Source organism: Lissotriton vulgaris, chromosome 4_1, assembly GCF_964263255.1.
Source record: "Lissotriton vulgaris chromosome 4_1, aLisVul1.2, whole genome shotgun sequence".
NCBI classification, from domain to species: Eukaryota; Metazoa; Chordata; class Amphibia; order Caudata; family Salamandridae; genus Lissotriton; species Lissotriton vulgaris.
The window spans coordinates 843163946-843186770 of NC_141691.1; the positions used below are offsets into that span (position 1 = coordinate 843163946).

The 22825-nt window shown below is 43.6% G+C and overlaps 1 protein-coding gene across 1 annotated transcript in view; it reads right to left on the reverse strand.

Annotated features, from left to right (window-relative positions):
- The window catches only part of LOC147722660 (uncharacterized), a 107624-nt gene that overhangs the window by 17052 nt on the left and 67747 nt on the right, over positions 1 to 22825 (reverse strand). The window contains exon 4 of the mRNA XM_086965163.1: positions 8475 to 8611. Coding sequence (XP_086821289.1) covers positions 8475 to 8611 — 137 coding nt within the window. The remainder of the gene's footprint in view (positions 1 to 8474; positions 8612 to 22825) is intronic.

Genomic DNA, 22825 nt, shown 5'->3' on the forward strand with positions numbered 1-22825 from the left:
TTTGTGCCCAAACCACAAAAAAGGAATCTGTGGATTGCAAAATGAACTTGGCAACCCCATACCCCATTTTGTGCACTCGACATGTGGAAACAAACTGAATGACATCATATTTTCCTTAGACTTGGACTATGTAAATGAATTGGTTGACCCGCAGCAGGATTTCCTACCAACTTTCCATGGAAGAGGCTACTCAACAACCATAGACTAAATAATAGCCTCTCACTCACTTAAAGGGCAACTAGGAAATTTTGAAACTGGGTCTAACCCAACAAGTGATCACTACCCACTTAGTATGAGATTCACCATCAAACTAGCAAACGGACACCCTGTAAAGCCGAGCTCCCTTCACCAGCAAACACTTTCCATGAATAAACTGAATGGTTACACAGTTAAATGGGCTAAGATCGACCCAGAAGAGACGATGCAGAGGGTCCTTGAAAAAACCAAACACTGGCTATCTGAATGCATGTCTTTGGAGACACCACCTCAAAAAATCGTTAGCAGTTTCCAAAGCATCCAGGAAACAATAAGGGATGAACTATTTGTCAAGCTAAAAAAGAACAATAAGTTCCCTACCACGAGATGGTTCGACACCGCTTGTCGGAAGGCACTTTCATCTCTTAAAGAAGCCCTGCATAGACCCACGAGAGATTCCCAGGAAATCTCCAACCTAAGAAAAGCATATAACTCTGCTAGGCAAGATCGTAAAAAACAAATCAAACAAGATCTTTGGTCACAACTACACGACAGCGCCCGAAGAAAAGACAGCACCTCATTTTGGCAAGTCATAAGATCTCCTTTCTTGGCCAATAGTACAGAAATTCAACATCTTGATGTATCAGTAACCGAAGAAGACTGGGTCTCCCATTTTTCAAAAATCTTCGGGTCACCTCCGGATTCCGTAGTAGACAATGGCCCAGTAACAAACGAGAACCATCCAGTGGGAAATAACATCTACCCGATAAAGATACATTTCCACCTCAGCGAAGTCATAAAAGCAATCAGGGCATCCAAATCTGGTAAGGCTCCTGGCCCTGATGGTGTTCCAATGGACCTGTTCCTCCATAATGTAGACTTTTGGTCGCAGATAATCACCCGGGTCATGTCGGATTTAACCTCGGTCGGCCTTTTCCAGTCATGGTCAACATCAATCCTTTTACCTATTTTTAAAAAAGGCGACCGCAACGATCCTGCTTGCTACAGACCAATCTCCCTTCTGGACTCCATGGGTAAGATCGCGGGTCGAGTACTCCTGGACCGTTTACAATCTTGGGCCCGGGAGAATAACATCATAACCGACCTGCAATATGGATTCCAGAAGGGGCTTGGGACCGTGGAACAGGCCCTCAACCTCGTCCTCCTGGCTGGGAAATATGTTCACGCTAAAGGAGGCAACATCTTCCTTGTCTATGTCGACCTAAGTGCGGCATTTGACTGCGTCCAACATGCAAAACTTTGGCAAACACTTAGCGACCTTGGAGTGGACCCCCCAATAATAACCTTCCTACGAGAACTCTATTCTAACGCCGTAGGACGAGTAAGATTCGGTACCAGTGGTGAGCTGTCCCGTTCATTTCAAATAACGAAGGGAGTAAGACAGGGATGTGTACTGGCTCCCTTCCTGTTCAATCTTTATACAAACGGGCTTGAACAGGCTATGCTGGAAGGGAGCCAGGACTTACCCCAGATAAACCACCGTCCGATACCCACACTGCTGTATGCTGACGATTCAGTCATTTTAGCACGGACTCTGAACCAACTTCAGATACAAATCAATAAATACGCAACATTCATGGATTCACTCGGCCTCAAAATAAACATAAAGAAAACTTTTACAATGCACATCGGTCCTAGGGTTAAAAACCCAAAATCGATAATGGTTGACAAAACAAAACTGGAAAAAACCTCAGTCTACCCATACCTGGGAATCTTAGTGGATGAAGCAATGAACTGGCGAAAGGCAATTGACGCCAGAAATCTTCACTTCCGTCGTGCAACATCGGCACTGACCTCTTTCTCGAGGAAATTGGGGAAACCAGCGCCACCCGAACTCCTGACTATATACTATGCAAAATGCCATAGCGTGGCTACCTATGGAGCTGGAGTCTGGGGTCATGGTCGCATAGATCAGCTACAGGTAACCGAAAATGCCTTTATAAAATACATTTTAGCTCTTCCTCAAAGTTCCCCGATACTAGCTTCGCACCGCGAGCTTGGCATGGAATATATCATTGACACCATCCGCTGCCAGCCAATTTTACTGTGGCATCGAATATGGACCAACCCCGAATGTCACTTAACTCGCTCCCTCATCACAGACTGTTTAGCCCTGACAAACTGGCGAAAAATTCCTTGGCTATCCTACATATGGAACTTCTTTAAAGACCTGGACCATCAGTCCTACTTCGAAGATCCTGCTTCAGTAGAAGGCATTTCCAGGAAACAGTTAAAATCAATGTGTCTGGGTCACTTGAGGGACCTACGGAACCAGGCAGAGATCTCAAAACCATCAAACGAAAAAATCTGTGCTCAACAATCTGGCAAAGGCATACAAGCCTATCTGACGTACTTTTTATCAAACCACGAAAAGTTTTTATTAACAAGACTTCGCTTCAACATCTTTTTCCGCTTGGTTTCATTTCCGGAAACTCATAATTGGTCCCGCAACCTGATGAACTGTCCCTGCGATGGAATCTCCCCACAGTCTACGATCCATGTTGTTCTATTTTGCAAATACTATAAACTTCCACGAAAAACGTGGATTATTCCACTTCTTCGATCCAGTGGCCATAGACAATGCTATTCTGCGTTTCTCTACTTGCAATCTTTGAAAACGCTACATGAAGCTAAACTTATAGTGACCTATCTTAAAGCAGTTTTAACAATACGTCGTAATGTTCCAAGCTAATTCTAGAACTGAACAGAACCGAAACTTTATCTTTTACTAAAAATCTTTCATATCCTGACTTATTTTTAAACTTATTCATGTGCTGATAACCTTTTTGTATGTACTTTTTATGATTATACAAACTGATAATCGAATAAAAGTTGATGAAACTGAAACTGACTATATCTAGTGGATGTTAATGCCTTTTCCAAGACTATGCCTTCGATTTCTCCCGATCTGCTGCTGTCCATTTGGATCTTTGACTACCAATTTGCCCAGGGTAGGGTGGGTTAAAGTAGGGTTATGTTTATTTGGGAGACCGCCTTACTTGACACGTCCTCCAACAACGCTATGCTCTGGCAGGACACGGCCGGGGACGTGAGCGTAATGTTTGATTTGGACTCTTAACCACTAGCATGGTGAACGCCCCGCCCCCCACTGCTCCATCAGCTCGAGCGCAGGGAAATAGAGGATGCTATTGGACTCACCGAGCACTTTGCGCCAAACCGAGAGGAGCTTGTCTCTGGCAGAAAGCTCCTGCTTGGTTTGCTTGTTGCAGTGAGTGAGGTTTATAGGGGTCGTAGTCCAGAGGCCTGTTCCTCTTCTTGGATGCTTGCCAATGTAGAACTACAACCCCCAGTCCCGGTTGGTCTCCCAGGAGAAACCACGGGGCAAATTCAATGACAGCCAACACAGTCTCAACTTTGCTTTGTTTTAATAGCATAGATGCAAATAAGTAAAAGTAGGACAATTTTATAGCACGTCCAACACGACCATGCTCGAGTTCCTACAGTGAAGGGGCAATGAACAAGCCATTTAATGTTAGTTTTATCCTGTCACATTTGCAGTACATTTAATGACAGAAGTGAAATGTCAGACTACTGCTGACAAATTGATGTTTATTCTTTGAACATGCAACTTTACGTTTACTTTTCTTTGACTGCAAAGCGAGAGATTTTTGAAAAGTGAGTGCATTTGGCAATCTTGCTGGTGTGAAAGGATGTAGTTATTTTTTCAGAAACAACACAAAATATAAATACCTATAAATGAACTTGTACAAATGTTTAAAATGTATTAGTAGTCATGAATGCGCAAAACAGTCTGTTTTTACTTAATTTCAAGTGTGATGGAAATAATGATTTTAATAGGATCAGAACAAATCATCAATTACTTGATGTTGCACAAAAGACAAATGTTTGCGGAAACCCAATTCCAACAATTAGCATTTGTTCCCTACATAGTTTTATCAGTAAAATGGCTGCACGATTAAGCACCCATTTAAAAGGACAATGTGCTGTCTATAAATGACAGTGTGCTACCACACATTGCTTTAATAATTTATGTGTGATAGTGTGATCCTAAACACACAGCAAGTTACATAGCAGACCCATACCACTTTCTAGCTGAATAGACGTGGCTAATTTTCTACACTTGGCCTTTGTGTGACCAATGAGTTTTTCACAATCTGCACAAGTTTATTGATCGCAGCCATCGTCCGACAACACAGACTCAACATCGTATCCTACACTGATGACAACCAGCTCATCCTCTCCCTCACCAAAGTCCCCACCACTGCCAAACTCAACTTCCAGAAAGGAATGCAAGATGTCACAGTCTGGATGACCAACAGCTGCCTGAAGCTCAACGCTGAGAAGACAGAAGTCCTCGTCCTTGGTACCACCCCTTCTGCATGGGACAGTACCTGGTGGCTAATCTCCCTTGGAAGCCCAACTACTAACTCAGACCACACCAAGAACCTCAGCATCGTACTCGACTCATCACTTACCGTGAACCAACAGGTCAACGTCATCACCTCCAGCTGCTTCAACACTCTCCGCATCCTCCGCAAGACCTTCAAGTGGATCCCCCCTGAGTCAAGGAAGACAGTCACCCACGCACTCATCACCAACAGACTGGACTTTGGAAACGCACTCCACACCGGCATCAACAAGTCCCTACTCCGCAAACTCCAGACAATACAAAACACCGCCGCCAGGCTCATCATTGGCATCGACCCGACACAAACACATCAGCCAACACCTACGAAGTCTCCACTGGCTCCCCATGGAGAAAAGAGTAATTTTCAAAATCCTCACTCACGCCTACAAATTTCTACACAACAATGGACCCAAATACCTCAAAAACTCTGATCTTCCAACCTCGCACTGGCCGAAACCCCGCGCATCCACAGAGCCGGAGCAGGGGGAAGATCCTTTTCTCACATTGCAACCAAGACCTGGAACGAGCTACCAGCAAACATTAGACGTGCCCCCACTCTGAACACCTTCAGGAAGACCCTCAAGACCTGGCTCTTCGTCCAAACAGGTCTGCGGACCCTGCCTCAGTGCCTTGAGACCCTCATGGGTGAGTAGCGAGCTGACAATTCCCTGATTAATTGATTGATGTAACATTGTTGGCAACACCCCCACTCTGAAAATTGTTCCAGCATCACTGTTTTAACCCCTTCCATGCTCATGACAAGGTCAGCTCGTCATGAGGCACGGTTGAGCTGTGCTTATGACGAGCTGACCTTGTCATGAAACTATAGTAATCAAGCATTTTCAGCACAGGAGGGGAAAACCCCCTAGCAGCCAAGGTGTTAAAGAAGTTGTGTTTAACAGAAGAGCGAGCAAGGCCATAGATGCCTTTTTCCCCCTCTACTTCTTTAATGATGTACATCAGCTGGAGAGTTTTGGCCATGTGGAAGTTTGACCTACATACTTCAAACCTATTACATTTAGGATCAAAATATATTTCTGCTCTTTTTAAGCACTAAAAGTATACTTATGTAATTAATAAGTTGAAAATGAGAACAAAGAATAAGACCAAAAACTTCTTTCACTACCAGGCTTTTTGGACTGTAGAAACTATGTCACTCACTTTTTTATAGCACCAGAAATGCATATATCTCACTATAGAAAGTGTTGGAACGTCATTTGTACCTGTCAAGACTGTTTCATATTTAATATGTATATTACTATTCTCCCTTATGGAGGAAAAATACCAAACATGCCATTGTTTTATGTTTTATTTGATCAACTGCATTACTTTTTAGTCCAAATTTGTAAACATGTGGCACAAATCAGAGGTACCACACTGGCCAAAACATGTTTATTGTTATTTCAGCTGTCCAGATGGGAGGGGAGAGAGTAAGAGAGGAAGGGAAGCGGAAGGATGAGAGGGAAAAACAGGGCCAAATGTAGGAGTATGATGGAGAGAAAGAGACAAATTGGAAGAGGCATCACAGATGAGAAAGGGGAACAGACAAATACAATAGAAAGATGGATGGGAGATGAGGAGTGAGGTAAATGTGTGATTAGAAGTGAGAGATTGGGCAAGACAAGCAGAGAAAGATGATAGAAGAAGGGGTACTAGTAAATAGGAAAGGGTAAGCAGGAGAGAAGTGAAATGAAAGGGAGGTTTAGAAAAGGAGGAGGGAAGGGGTATAAATGAAAGCGGGAAGAGAGAGAGAGAAGGGAGACAGGAAAGGGAGAGGAGAGGAGAGATGAAAAGGGGGATTAGAGAAAGGGAGTGCTAGATGAAGGGAGTGAAAAGAGAAAAGGTAGAAAATATGAAAGGATAACCGTTTTAGGGAGAAACTGGCTCACTCGCACCAATTTTGGATGTGGGTTCTAGTGAGGGGTATTTATTTTTTCTGGTTACTTCCCTGCTCTGCTAGTCTGCTTCATAAAACTTGGCTGCAAAATGGTCAAAGAGTTGTATCCTACTTGGATTCCACATGTTCCCAAAGATGAGATCCCAATCATATCCCAGCTTTGAACCAAACCCATGGACAATTACACTACGGAATATCGAGGCTAGGAAAATTGTGATACACTAATATTGTACACTGAATATATAGTGACAAAATATCAAAAGATAAGCACATATAGAGGAAGTATAGATTTACTATTCTTAATTCCACATATGTGTGCCTTGAAGATATATCAATATGTTGTCATGGTACACATACAAGGAGGTACGTATAGAAAATGTATACTTGCGTACATTTTGATATTTTGCCCATATTGAGTCGATGTTATTTGGTGCCATTGAGTTTCCTACCTCGATATACCGGGGGTACATTCTTCTGGGCGGGTTTCTTTAATAGCCTCTCCCACTGTGGGAACTCATATTTGGCAGTATTGAGCCAGTATTTTGACCTCAACTATCAATCAGAGCACATATTTTTAATGAAACGGATTGTTCAGTCAGTATTGCTTGGTAAACATTGTTTACAACGAATGCAATACAACACATTCCATTACAACGCAGTCATTACAACAACCACGTTGTTACATCCCATACCATTACAACGCAAGTTGTTACAAGGACTTGCTGAATGGGATTTAAAATTCAACACCTTCCCTACTCTTGCGCAGACTGGAGTTGGAATAGTAAATTATACTATTGCAAACTCCAGCGCCTCCCCTCCAACAAGTTGTTGTGACAACTTGTGTTGTAATGGTATGCGATGTACCAACACGATCGTTGTAATGACCACTTTGTAATGGCATGCTTTGTAAACGCATGAGTTGTAACGTGGCCTGTTCATTTTGCTCGAGTACAACAGACAACATGAGGAAATAAAAAAAACTGCTAAAGTTTACCTATTGAATAAAGATACACAATCCTAGACACTAGCCTTTGACCTTGAAAGCCGCACATCTTAAATGTACAGACAATAGAGAAGGTACACTATGAAGGCATGTTAAACATTGTCTATATATTTTGGCGGGGCATATATTGGTTAGACACAGCAAAAGTAGATAGCTTTGTGACCAGAGGGCCTTGCTCAGCATTGAGTTGTAAATGTGCTCTTTGAGAAACTGATTAAAAGAATTGTACTTTTTGATTTTGGCAGAAGCTCATTTGATGAAGGCAGACTTAAAGCTGACGTTGACAGGTGTGTAAGGATATATAAAATAAACTCACAACTGTGCAAGGGTAATATATTTACTTGCTCATCTTCTAATGTCCAGATAACCTATTAAACATGCAGAAATATTTAGTTTTTATGAAACAGAGCAGGTGTGATTGTGTTAGAGAGCATGTCTTCTTTTCAGATAAACGAATCGGTGTTGTAATATTCTTCACTTTAAATGAAAATTGCAAGTCGGCTCAATTCTAAAACATGGAAATGTTGCATGTTGCAAAAATTCAATTTTGGCTACTTGCTTTTCCTAAGAAGGGTTTGTGTAAGAAGTTGTTCACTTGCACAATATTCAAACAGTTGGCATTGTGTTTGTGTTGACCATATCCATTCAGCTCACATGTATGTTGGCTTCCTGTCCACTAAGTGATTATACCATGAATAACGCACTCTTTTTAAAAGTTCAATTCATAATCAAACATTTGTTAAACTTGACCATTGCCCAATATAGTCGGCTGTGCATGTCTTCTTCACTTGTGAAAGTCAAGTTTCCATTTGTTGTTGGCTCAGGATTTGCTAGTTTGGGCCCACCATGTTATTGTGAACATTCAGGAGCTTCAGACTTCCTTAAGAAGATGCCTACTCACCAGTTGATTAGCAGTGGGAAGGAGAAGCTTGCCCTGCCAGATATTAACCACACTAGGCAGTACTTACCCATGATAGTTTGCTCCGGCATGTATGTTCCCATGTGGCAATATAGGTAGGACAAGTGAAATCTCTCAGCACCATGTATGCTGCTTCTGGATCAGCCACAAAGTTAAACTCTCCACATACAGATATGTTGCCTCTTGCTACAAAAATACAAAGGAAATATTGCATTTTATAAATCAACAAGCTAAAATCATAGTTGCGTATTTGTTTTTAGACAAATCAGTCACTTTTCAACCAACAGAAATTGCAAGGTTTTTTTGTTTCCACATTTCCTATTTTTGTCTATACGTTATGAAGAAATTGAAGATGTTTCAGTACATCAGTGGATGTATTTATAATTATGTGTGAGACTTCCCTTAGAATCAGCAGAGCTCCATGCCTTCCCCTTGTCTGTTTCCTTCCAAAATCACCATTGCTGACACCATATATGGATGGAAGGCAGACAGGATCCCACTGGAATCAACCCAGACAAGAACACAGAGTGCAGAACAATAATGCATGAACTCCTGATCCTCCTGCTAAATGGCAGGCTATTGCTAACCCATTCGGTCCAGCCATTTCTGATAGAGACAGCATGCATTTGAACCCTGGGACTGCCAGACACCTGCTGAAGCCATAGAGAGGGAATAATCCTCCTGTCACTTTGCAAAGGGGTAGAAGACAAGACTATGTGGCCAATTCCTGTTCCATGAATTTTCAGGATCTTGATATAAAGAAGCTTTTGCCATCATTTTACGATATTTTCAATTATTCAGCCTTTTGTTAAGTATCATTGCTACTATCATCTTCATATTTGTAATTGTTACCATTCATACTATGTGCACTAAAATAGGATTTAAGTTTTAATAAATGTTGCCAATATATTCCTGATTCCCAAGTTTTTTTGAGTGTGCCTATTCATGATGAACGACGGTTAAGTTCCACTAACTATCACTGTGAGATCTCACAGGATTGATTGTGACATAGAACATACCCTACTCAAGTATGCTCAGTGGCTTCTGGAGCGGTTTCAACTAACAGTTTGGTCTGTCTCAGGTTGGCATATTGACAACATTCTTATTGTCACTGTCTCTAGAAAATTAATTTTCGGGCTGTTTTATGGAAAGTAATCCAAAAAGCAAGTCAAGATGCCAGTTGTTTATGATTTCCTTATCCTGGATCCAATGTCAGTCTTCTTCCTCATCACCTACTGCACTGTAATAAACCAGCTATTATTTAATACATTAATCTTGCAGACAGACGCCAACTCAAAATACTGCAAGAATGATTCTGGATTTATTTGACCCCAGTCTATAACACTGGCCAAAGCTAGTATCTCAGAGGGTTAAGTAAGGGTTTGGCTATCCACACTGAGGGATCACTAAAAAATTATCGATTACAAAAATATAGACGAAAAAAAGTAAAAATATGGAAAGACAAAATATCAAAATCCTATCTACAAACAGCTAAGTACAAAAATATTGAATCAAAAATATAGGATAAATATATACACTTAATAAAAATTTCGAATTTATTAAAATAACTTAAAAATTATTTGAAATTAATGAAATAATAACTATAATTAATTTAAACATACTTAAAAATACTTAAATACCTTAAACATTAATAAATAGTTAATTTAAGTTAAAAAAAATTAAAATACAACTTTTTAACATATATATATATATTAACTTAATATTAATTAAAATATACAATATTTTTACTGTAGCATAGCAAGAGGTTAAAATGTACTATTACCACTCCAGCAACTGCAACAGTAGGGTAAACATTGGATAGCGTAGGGGTAAAAATTACTATTCCCACTCCAGAGTGTGCAACAGTAGGGAAAGCGTTGGATAGCGTAGGGGTAAAAATTACTACTCCCACTCCGGAGGGTGCAACAGTAGGGAAAGCGTTGAATAGCGTAGGGGTAAAAATTACTATTTCCACTCCAAAGGGTGCAACAGTCGGGAAAGTGTTGGATAGCGTTGGGGTAATATTTACTATTCCCACTCCAGAGGGTGCAACAGTAGGGAAAGCGTTGGATAGCGTAGGGGTAAAAATTACTATTTCCACTCCAGAGGGTGCAACGGTAGGGAAAGCGTTGGATAGCGTAGGGGTAAAAATTACTATTCCCACTCCAGAGGGTGCAATAGTAGGGAAAGCGTTGGATAGCGTAGGGGTAAAAATTGCTATTCCCACTCCAGTGAGTGCAACAGTGGGGAAAGCGTTGGATAGCGTAGGGGTAAAAATTACTATTCCCACTCCAGAGAGTGCAACAGTAGGGACAGCGTTGGATAGCGTAGGGCTAAAAATTACTATTCCCACTCCAGTTAGTACAACAGTAGGGAAAGCGTTGGGTAGTGTAGGGGTAAAATGTACTATTCCCACTCCAGAGAGTGCAACAGTAGGGAAAGCGTTGGATAGCCTAAGGGTAAAAATTACTATTCCCACTCCAGTGAGTGCAACAGTAGGGAAAGCGTTGGATAGCGTAGGGGTAAAAATTACTATTCCCACTCTAGTGAGCTTAACAGTAAAGAAAGTAAATATTTAATATATTAATAAATATAAATTAAATAAAAAAAAAATGAATTAATAAAATTCATAACTAATAATACAAATTAATTACCAATTTACAATTAATTAATTAAAAAATTAAATTAAATTACCAATTCATTCAAAATAAATACCAATAAATAAAAACATTTAATTAATTACAATTAAATAACTTCCCACCCTATTCCCCTATAAACCCACAACCCGCTACAGAAAATAAATACATTAAACTCACTTAATTATTAATTAATCAATTAATAAAAATTATTTACCAATTAATAATTAATTAATTACCAATTACAAATTAAGTAACAATTTTTTCAAAATTAATACCAATATATAAATTAAAATATTTAGTTTATTAAAATTAAATTACTTCCCACCCTATTCCCCTATAACCCACAACCCGCTACAGAAAATAAACTAATACATTTAACATAATTATCAATTAATCAATTAATAAAAATTAATTACCAATTAAAAATGAATTAATTTCCAATTAAAAATGAATTTACAATGTATTCAAAATAAATACCAATAAATAAATTAACATAGTTAATTAATTATAATTAAATTACTTCCCACCCTATTCCCCTATAAACCCACAACCCGCTACAGAATTAAATTACTCAAAAATAAAATAACATAAAATTAATTACTTAAAATAAATTACAAAAAAATATGCACTTGTCACACATATACTAACATACAAAACACTTTAAAAAATGTGATATTAATAAAAATTTGATAATTTTTATAACCTATATTATATACTTCGATATTTTGACTTTCTATATTTATAAAAATGTATATTACATTACTTACCTTAAAAACGGTATTTTTGATGACTATATTCTGTCCATTCGATATTTTGTCCATTCTATATTTTGAAGTTGATATTTGTGTAATTCGATATTTTGTACTCGATATTTTGTCTGTATACCCACCCTGAGATGTCTAAGGCATTGTTTTGTGGGCTGTTGGGCTGTCAGGCTACCGTAGGTACAGTGTGAATACAAAAGCTTTATTTTCCTATTAAGGAGATTTTTTGGGTTAAATCAGTCTTTCCTCAATATATCTAAAAGTGAAGCTTTGATTTCCCAATCCCTAAGGAACATTTTACCATCACTTAGTTTAACGTTTATATTCTGGAAACATTTGGCATTTGAACACTTAGGGGGCCATTAGGTTGACGGGTGGACTTTGTCCGCCCGTCATCCTACCAGTGTTTGGGACCGCCCGCCAGAAGGGCGGGGGTCCCATGGGGGCTATCAGGATGTGCCCGCCACAGTGGCGGGCACATGCTGCATTTCTAGCATTATGGCGGGCGGTGCTCTCAGCCACAATGCTAGAAATGCATTTCAGCATTTGCATAAACAAAGCGGCAGGCACCGCGCGGTGCCTGCCGCTTTGTTTATGCAAATGAAAGGGGGTACCACAGGTACCCCCCCATGTGCATAACCCACCCCTCCTTCACTCTGGGGGCCCGCAGGGGGACCCCAGAATGAAGACTGCATGCCTTTCCGTGGCCACAGAAAGGCATCTCCCTAAGCCCATTGTAATATGGCTGGCGGAGTCTAATAGACACCGCCACCATATTAAACATTTTCCGCCCCAGCCGGAAGGCGACCGGGGTGGAAAAGTGGCAGGCGGTGTTTTGCTCCGCCGTGGTCCCCCCCCCATTCTAATATGGCGGGGGAATACAGGGAAGGATGTCGGGAGGATTGCCCTCACCAGGCTGGTGGTGGCTACCGCCAGCCTTGCGGGGACAATCCGCCCGACATCCTAATGGACCCCTATGTCATCCCTTATCTTGCAGACTGCCCTTATGCTAGCAACTTGGAACTATCCTTTCATCACTTTAGTATCCAATGGCTTTTGAACTCTGCACAATGAGGCACTGCTGTCCAGGCATCGGTGTATGTGTTCTGACCCATACACCATAGTAAAATTGGCTTACTCCTAATTGACCTAATTGACTTCTCAGTAGGGGCATACTACATGTTGCAGGTAATACACTGAAGACATGGAAAAGGTAAGCATCACATGTGGACTGCAGAACATGGTGTGCCATTCACTAGACTCAAAAAGGAAACATAGCTACAGGCCTACCTGTGTAGCCTGAGTACTGCAGCTTTTAAACCTGCAAGCAAACCTGCCAAAATAACCCTTTTTAACAGAAAGAACCCTACTATTAAATATAAAATAATTCACCCGGTTATAATTATCTTTTTTATTCCTTTCAGGTATCCTCCTTTTTGACTTTCTTGTTAGGTATTTGCAGTGGCGGTTCACATAGGTAAAAGTGGTAGGGCGATGAGGCAGGGCAGGATGGGGGGTGATGTAGGTCAACAGACGACAGGATAAATAATATTAAATGAAAACATAAATAGAACCACTTACCTTGCTCTCACCTCATTGCTGACTCAGGGATGATTACAAGAGGCTTTTTCCTCTTTCTATGTGTTTTTCAGATAATTCTCCTCGTTGTGCCTCCCTTATGCCTCCCCTGGGGAGGAGAACATTTCTGGAGCTGCCTCAGAGTTACAATTTCTTGCAAATCTGGGGCAGTGTCAAAAGCTATGGATGTTGCTGGGAACGCCCCCAGCAACACCCATTGCACGCCCCTTTAATGCAGAAAACTGTATTAAAGGGAACAATATTTACAAGGCATCATTACGCCAAGAAATTGGCTTAGTTCTGCCTGGTGAATATGAGGCAGGCTCCTGCACCACCAAAGCGTCACAAAAAGAGATGCACTGGCAGCGCAAGGGGCTTATAAATAAGTCCCATAGTCTACTACCATCAGAGGTACTTGCAGCTGTGATTCCACTTTGAAGGACCCTGTGATCTAGTTTTTTGAAAGAAGATTACTATTAATATGGCAGGAGAAAACGTATGTCTACGTGGAGTGGAGACTCAGATTTTGCTTAGTTGAAGCATCGGAAAAGCATATCGCAACCGTCAGATCTGCATTATATCTGAATGATTATGAAGAAGTAAATATACTATCATGTGGCTGCATGAACAAATAAGCCAGGTTTACAAGTGCCGATTTGGAGGATCTGGAAAAGAGCTGTCATTGAAGTACAAGGGTGTTACAAAGCTGTCATGAAGGAAAGCTTTCAGAATGTAAAGCGTTTAGTACGCTACAATGGGAAATTTTATTGTCAGTTGAAATTATGTCTCTAATTTGTTGAATTACACTCCATGTGAGTCATCGATTTTGTGTATGGACAAATGGGTTTCGAAGGATGGGTGTGGTTTGATATTGTGGTTCAGTGGATGTTAACTGAATTTGGAGTCTCATATTCAATCAATCAGTAATTTGTAAAGCGCACTACATACCCGCGAGGGTCTCAAGGCGCTGGGGGGAGGAGTCGCTACTGATCGAACATCCAGGTCTTGAGCATCCTCCAGAAGTTCAGCAGCTCTTGGGTCTGTTGTAGGCTCAGTTGGAGGGTGTTCCATGTCTTGGCGGCGAGGTCGGAGAAGGATCTCCCACTGGTGGTTGTTCTATGGATGCGTGGGACGGTGGCGAGTGAGAGGTTGGTGGAGTGTAGCTGGCATTTGGCAGTTGGGGATGTAGAAGGAGAGCCGTCTGTTGAGGTAGGCTGGGCCAGTCTTGTGGAGTGCCTTGTGTGCGTGGATGAGGAGCTTGAATGATATCCTCTTGCTGACGGGGAGCCAGTGCAGGTCCCTCAGGTGGAGGGTGATGTGGCCGTGGTGTGGTACGTTGAGGATCAGTCGTGCCTAGGCTTTTTGGATGCATTGTAGTCATTTGATGAGCTTGGTCGGGGCTCCCGTATAGAGGGCATTTCCGTAGTCGAGTCTGCTGCTGACGAGGGCCTCGGTGACTGGCTTTCTTGTATCTGTCGGGATCCATCTGTAGATCTTGGGGAGCATGCAGAGGGTGTTGAAGCAGGAGGAGGAGACGGCGTTGACCTGCTTGGTCATTGAGAGAGTTGAGTCGAGGATGATTCCCATGTTGTGTGTGTGGTCAGTGGGTGTCGGGGCTGCTTCCAGTGCCGTCGGCCGGGGCTGCTCCCAGTGCCGTCGGCCACCAGGAGTCATCCCAGGCTGAAGCGTTGGAGCCGAGGATGAGGACCTCCGTCTTGTCCGAGTTCAGCTTCAGATTTTTGCTATATCGACCTCCCGGGGCCCGAAATTCTTTTCTTGCCACACTTTCTGATTTTAATGATCACATCATAGGTTCGTCGGAATACATGATATTAGGAGATTTTAACTTCCCTCTGGAAGAACAGGGCAACCACGAAACCACTCAACTCACTGTTGATTTCCTAACCTTAGGACTTCAACAATTGGTAAAGGGAACTACACACCAGGCGGGGCACACACTAGATGGTCTGTTTACCAACAACTCAGACATCTCTGTACTGGATATTCTTCCTCTTACGTGGTCAGATCACAGGGCCATTATCTTTGGGATCCATACCCGGCACGCTAACCCTCCCCCTTCCAGGCCACGAACTAGGTTAGGGACCCGTGCTTGGAAAAATGCGGATATCCATCAGATGGTAGATATCCTGACACTATCCTCTCCTATGGGGATAGCCAATCCTGTTTTATCAGCCTACGACCTCCACGACTGGATTCGGAACGCTGCTGATCAGGTGGCCCCGGAGAAGCTTATGCGACCTAACAGAATATCCCCATCGGCGGCTTGGTATACCGAAGAGCTTAGGCTCCACCGACAACACTGCAGGAACTTAGAAAGGCGCTGGAGGAAACTTTACTGCCCCATAGCCAAGCATTCCTATAAAGACGCCCTGACAATATACAAAAAGGCTATCATTGCCCGAAAAAGTGCATTTTTCTCGGCTCAAATCGAGAATGCCAGGAACTCTGCTAGAGAATTGTTTTCAGTGGTCACTACTCTGTCCACCCCCTCTACGGGACCTGGGGTTGAACCCTCTTAGTCTCTTTGTAATGCTCTGTCCAGATTTTTCACTACTAAGGTGGCAGATATATACTCATCCTTTGCAGGGAACGTAGGGACAAGATTCAGAGTCTGCAGTGGTGAAGAACCAGCCACTGACCATGAGCCTTTTTCTTCCTTTGCTCCCATTACGCAAGATCAAATCAGCAGACTCATCTCTACTACCAAGTCTGGCTCCCCTTTAGACCCCTGTCCTCCCTCAGTGATGGCTAACCTCAGCGAGGTGATCTCTCGTCCACTTATGGAAATTTGTAACACCGCATTCCAAACTGGCCGCTATCCAGATCCTTGGAAGAAGGCCGTGATCAAACCTCTTCTGAAGAAACCCCCCCTGGACCCCACAGCTCTGGCCAGCTATAGACCAATAGCGTGTCTACCCTTTCCTGCCAAAATATGCGAATCTCTGATGAACAAACAACTCTCAGAGTTCGTCGATACTCACCAACTTCTCGACGAAACGCAGTTTGGCTTTAGGAAAGGGCATGGAACTGAGACCGCTTTAATAAAGGCCTCAGACGAGATCAGAGCCATTATGGACCAGGGAGGTGCGGCTGTCCTGATCCTTCTGGACTTGTCCGCAGCCTTTGACACGGTCGACCATGCTATTCTGGTCGACCGTGTCACAGCCCTGGGGATAAACGGTACGGCTAGAGATCTTATTTCATCTTTTCTGGCCAACCGTACCCAGACAGTGAAGTTGGGTAACTTCTATTCTCCTGTCTTTGCACTCCCCTGTGGAGTCCCACAGGGTTCCTCGCTAAGTCCAACGCTATTTAATATCTATGTAGCAGACTTAGCGAGGGTAATAAAGGCCCATGGGTTGCGACTTACATCTTACGCAGACGACACCCAACTGGTTCTGGCGATCCACAAGGATGGCCCATCGGTGGCAGCTAATTTTCAAAGGGCCATGCTTGCTGTCAGTACCTGGATGTCCTCCAATTGTTTGAGGCTTAACTCAGACAAAACCGAGGTCATGACCTTTGGTAAACTCTCCCCGGACTGGTCTTCCACTTGGTGGCCTAACCAGCTGGGCTCTCCACCTGTACCAGTTGAAAAGGCTAGAAACCTGGGAGTCATTTTTGGCAGCAAGCTGTCATTTAACCTTCATGTCAACAAGGTTGTGTCATCTGCGTTCTTTATTCTAAAGAAAATTAGGAAAATACTGCCTAACCTCCCCACCTCAGCTGGGAAGACCCTGGTCTTCACCCTAGTGTTTTCCAAAATCGACTACGGGAATGCCCTCTTCCTTAATACTCAGAAACGCGTTCTATCTAAGTTGCAGTCCATACAGAATGCGGCTGCAAGAATTCTTCTTGACGTCCCCCGCCGCCAGCCAACCACTCCAGCCATTCGTCATCTGCATTGGCTAAGAGTAGAGGGCCGTATTAAATTCAAGGCCCTCTGTATCGCCTACAAGGCAGTGCATGGCGTCGGTCCAAAGTTTCTGATTGAAGCATTCCAGCTGTATAGCCCCAAGAGACAGCTGAAATCCGCTAACACCTGCCTGCTTCCGGTACCTCGCACGAGAACGGCAACCTGGGGAGACAGGCGCTTCTTGGTTGCCACACCCAAACTTTGGAACCTTCTGCCACTCACCATAAAAACTGCCCCCAATCTGATGAGCTTTCGTAGGCTCTTAAAGACATGGTTGTTCAACCAGTAAGCCTGCTGCTCGGTCTCTCTATCCGCCACATGCGCCGAGACACCTTCGGGTATTTGTTTGCGCAATAAAAATCTCGAAAATAAATAAATAAATAAATAAACATGGCTGTTTTTTATCCAGGCGGCGACAGCCTTCATTCCTTTGTGGAGGTTGGCTTTGGCGGTGATGGAGTCCTTGGTGAGGGAGAGGATCAGTTGAGTGTCGTCAGCGCAGGAGATTATGTTGAAGTCGTGCTGTTGGGCTATGTGTGCGAGCGGGGCCATGTAAATGTTGAACATTGTCGGGCTGAGGGAGGATCCCTGGGGTACACCGCAGATGATCTCAGAGGCTTCGGACCAGAATGGGGGGAGGTGGACGCTCTGGCGGAGAGGAAGGTGGTGGTCCATTCCAGAGCCTTGTCTCGTATCCCTGCTGCGTGGAGGCGTGCGCGTAGTGTGCGGTGGCAGACGGTGTCGAAGGCGGCAGAGAGGTAGGAGGATGAGTGCTGCGGTCTCGCAATTGTCCAGCAGGGTCCTGATGTCGTCGGTTGCGGTGATGAGGGCAGTCTCGGTGATGTGGTTGCTGCGGAACTCTGACTGGGAAGGGCCCAGGATTCTGTTTTCTTCGAGGTATCGGGTTAGCTGTCTGTTGACGATTTTCTCGATGACCTTGGCTGGGAAGGGGAGCAGAGAGATGGGCCGGAAGTTCTTGAGGTCTCTTGGGTCAGCCTTGGGTTTTTTCTGTAGGGCGTTGATCTCGGCGTGTTTCCAGCTCTTTGGGAAGGTTGCGGTCTCGAGGGAGAGATTGATGACGTTGCGCAGGTGGGGTGCGATGGAGCTGCTTGCTTTGTTGTAGACGTGGTGTGGGAAGGGATCTGACGGAGAGCCGGAGTGGATTGTGCTCATGGTCTTGATGGTGTCATCGATGCTCACGCTGGCCCAGGCTAGCAGGTGGTCGTGGTCGATGGTGTGCTGAGGGTCTGTTGTGTTGCTGTCAGTTGGGTCTGTCTGGGTGTTGAAGCTGTTGTGGATGTCTGCTATCTTTCAGTGGAAGAAGGTGGTGAGGGAGTCGCACAGGGCTTGTGATGGCGGGATGTCGTTGGTGTTGGAGCTGGGGTTGGAGAGTTCCTTCACGATGTTGAAGATCTCCTTGCTATTGTGTGCATTGTTGTCGAGGCAGTTTTTGAACGAGGTTCTCTTGGCGGCCCTGATGAGGTGGTGGTGTTTGTGGATGGCGTCCTTATGTGCTGCGCGGTTGTCCGGAGTTTGTTCGCTGTAACATTTCTTCTCTCGTTTCCGCTTGCTTGCTTGGAGGCTAGGAGTTCTGTGATGAACCAGCTGGCCCTCTTGCTGGTGTCTCTGTGGGGGGTTTCTTCAGCGGGGCGAGGGTGTTGGCGCAGTCTTCGATCCAGCGTCTGAGGCTGTGGGCAGCGTTGTCAGTTTTGGAGGGTTCGGTGGGTAGGCTGACCCAGCACTAAGTTGTTACTTATTTAGGATAAATTCAGGTAACTGGCTTGAAATAAATAATTATATTAAAATAATAATGCTAGAAATTGAGCAGGCATAATGTAAGCTGAATTCAATTAACTAAGTAGCTGGAAATAAAAAACATAAAGATAATTGGGGAATAATACATTTAGTGGACAAACCTATGAGCAAAATATGGATATACTATGAATGAATTCACATTAAATATCATGAAAGATTTAAATGAATTGTAGAAATGAGAATCACTGAATTGTTAGAACAACAGGCTCTGAATACTTAAAGCTGTTGGAATTGTATGTGTTCTTGCCAGATTATCAGACTAATAGCTCTACTGTAAATAAAAGAAGCATTTACATGGAAAATTCTATGATGTGGTCCTCTAGGGTATGTATATGATTGATAGACAAATTTGACATATAAGTCTATTACAAATGAAGAATTATCTTATTTTGGCGGTTTTCTTTACATGGCATTTTTAAGAGGTTTTTGGCTAGCGCTAAGAGCGGTATGAAACCGAATGACTAGAAAAGCCTGTTCTGCCTTTATGGGGTGCAGATACAAATAAAAGGATGACATATCTACTATGGATACTATGGATAAGAAGTTGTTATTAGTTGGATGATCATGATATGTATTTAACAATAAATCTAGGTATAATGTTGAAGTTACCAAATATTTATTCTATTTTATTTATGTTTGTGCTTGGTTTAAGACTTTTGAAAGCAAGTCTGGAGTTTGCAGCAGACCAGAGACCAGAGCCGAGTTGAGTAGACCGCCTGAGCAGTAGTGGTGAAGTGTGGGAAAGAATGTTGGGACGCTAGAAGACACTAACCCCCGACCCCGACGCCGAGAAACCGCCTGGCTTCAAGTCCTGCCAGCCGACCCCGCTGCTGGCCGTGTGGAGCACCCAAGGGAGGAGGTGAGAGGCGGGCTGCATGAGGAGCTGAGCCCGTGGTCGGGGGCTCATGCGGCGGCTGCGGGTAGCCGGAGAGAGCCTGTCAGCCTGTGAGCCTGCGATTCGCATCGGTGTTGCGGTGGCTCCCCTCATCAGCAGTTGCCTTGCCTTGCCCAAGCCTGCCCCCCCTGGATTGATACGACTGCCAGCTGTTTGACAGATCGCGATTGACCGGGTAGGTGTTGCGTTTGAAGCTGTGCCCACTGCGAGCCCCGGACCAACGCGCGAGCAGCTTTGGGGCATCGGGGTAGGGGCTGCTGGCGCTGGAGCTGTCAGCAGTGAGAGGCTGCCAGCGGGAAGAGGACTTAGGCAATGAGGGCAGAGGCTAGAGGCAAGTGCTGAGGACCCAGCCAATCCCTCACTCCGCACACTACCAGGACAGCCCACACCATTGCTCACGGTACATTGTTGGACACCATTTGCCAGGCAGGAGGCATAACGCGGCACCGCGAGTTTGGAGGGGGAAAATAACCACTGTACAAAGGGCGCTGCACCGCTCGTATTAACAGGGAAAAAAAACATTTAAAGCGACACTGCAACAATCAGCTTCCACTAACTACTAACCTTCAGCAAGCCCTCAGCTGGAGCCAGAATTCAATTAAACTACCAACCCCAGCCTAAAGATTCGCCAGGAAAGGTCCCTGCTGGGCATCAACCTAGCGTTGACCAAACCCGACTCATTTACTCTTACCGTCTTGAGTAAACACGTTCAAACCGACCTGCAGGTAGCATTAATCGGACGAGAAATTTAGTCGCACCCAGATTTAACATAACCGGCGGAGTCACTGTGTTTTGCTCACAAGTGCGAAGATACCAATTCAGGTTCTAGGCCAAGCTCAGGGCCGCTCAAATGAGATCGGGGACAGCCAAGCGGCCACAGGCAAAAAAAAAAAAAAAATCTAAATCTAAAAAATCCAGCGAGGGGGACTCACTCTTTAACCAAACAGCAAAGGTAATAGGCTCAAGGGAGAGGCCGGTCTCAGCACCAACCCGGACAACAACAACACCAAGCCCAAAAATAAAACAGGGATCCGTAAATTCTTCTTTTTAAAGGACCCAATGGCGGCAATATACGCTCCAACAGTTAAAGCCGCCCAGTTGCCAAGCCCAATTCTCTCTGACAAACTAAGAGCTATCCCCCCACAGACACCCGCAAACTCTAACAACGCATCACAAAGGGATTTATTTCCGCAGAAAAACATGGCATGCTTAGATGCGGGAAAGCTTGTAACCACAACAGCTCAGGTGTACCAGGCAATGCCCACAACACCCGCTACAACATTTACAAAAAAATTCGAAGTGATTGCTAAAACTTTTAACTCAAATGCAACCGAGCTAGTCAATAATGTTGTACTGGAGGGGGGGACTGAGACACCTATGGAGGAAAAGAGAGAATGGAAAAACCTTAACAGCAGCTGTTCAGCTTACAATGTAGCCCCGGAGGGACACACAACTGCTACAGGACCGAAGGAGGAAAAACCTTTAGTAGGCCCCAAGGAAGAAGGTCTTTCAAATATAAAAGGGACAAAGGACGAAAAATTAAATTCAATAAAACCTACAGTACAGGCAGGCCCCACGAAAGAAGTTTGTGCCAAATCATTTTCTATGTTAAATGACTCTAATTTGGTGGAAATCCTGGAAATATTGGAATGCAACAGTCAGGAAAAAGAACTCCAAGGAAATGATCCGCAACTAGACTCAAGTAAAAGAACTCGACAGAGCAGATCCAACATAGCTGCATCCACACCCTTAAGCCCACTAGGCAAGCCAGTTTACCAGCATCCTGTATTAGTGGAGGACATTCATAGTTATACAAGAGTCAAGCAAATAAATCTTTCACCACCAATAACCATTTCATCCTGTTAGTAGGATAGATCTTGGGTCAGAGGTCTCGGCGAAGCTTAATGAAAACTATTCCAACACACAATGGACCCAAACCCTTATTCATACCTTGTAAGAAGCAATAAGGGTTTTTAACTTCCAGTCAGACAAAATGGATGTTCAAATAGACCTCGTAAATCTCATTGCCGGCCACATCTCGGGCATAGACACCAAAATGGATTTAATAACATCCCTACTAACACATAGGGGAAATATGGATCAGCTAATAGATAACAACAAACAACCTTCCAATTGTGGCTGCTGCTCAATTATAGAGAAACTGGTAACCTTCCCTGAAAACATAAAGGATATCCTAGGGGTAGTAAAACAATCCTGTAATAGCAAGCAGCTTAAAAAATCCCCAAAAACTGCTGACCTAGAGGAAAAAACAAAATGCACTAAATTAACAACAGAGGAAATCAGCAACGTCAACTACGAAACAGAGAAAGTGGAGCCCCAGGTCCTACCGGAAACAACAGACCTCCAAATAGACGCCTTACAGAGCTCTTTGAAGTCAGCGGTGGTTGCCAAACCTACAAAACGGGAAAGAAAGCGCGCAAGGAAGGCCCGGCTCAAATATAACAAACAGCCAAGCCCAGCTTTGGAGAAAATCTTCCTGTTATTTACAACAAAACAATCCCAAGGGAAAAAGAATAACCCCCGTGTGGCAGCACAATTTGCCATAGATCAATCAAAAATCCCCATACCCCCAGTCCGAAACAACATAGTATTACCTCCAGCCCTATACTCCAAAAGACAGACTAAGTCTTCCTCTCCGGAGGGCAAAGCAGGCCAGAAATCCATTCAGGAAGCACAGCAACAAGAAAGTAATGAAGTAATTGATAAAGGAGAGGGGCGAGGAATAACATTTTATCCAACAACAATAGCCTT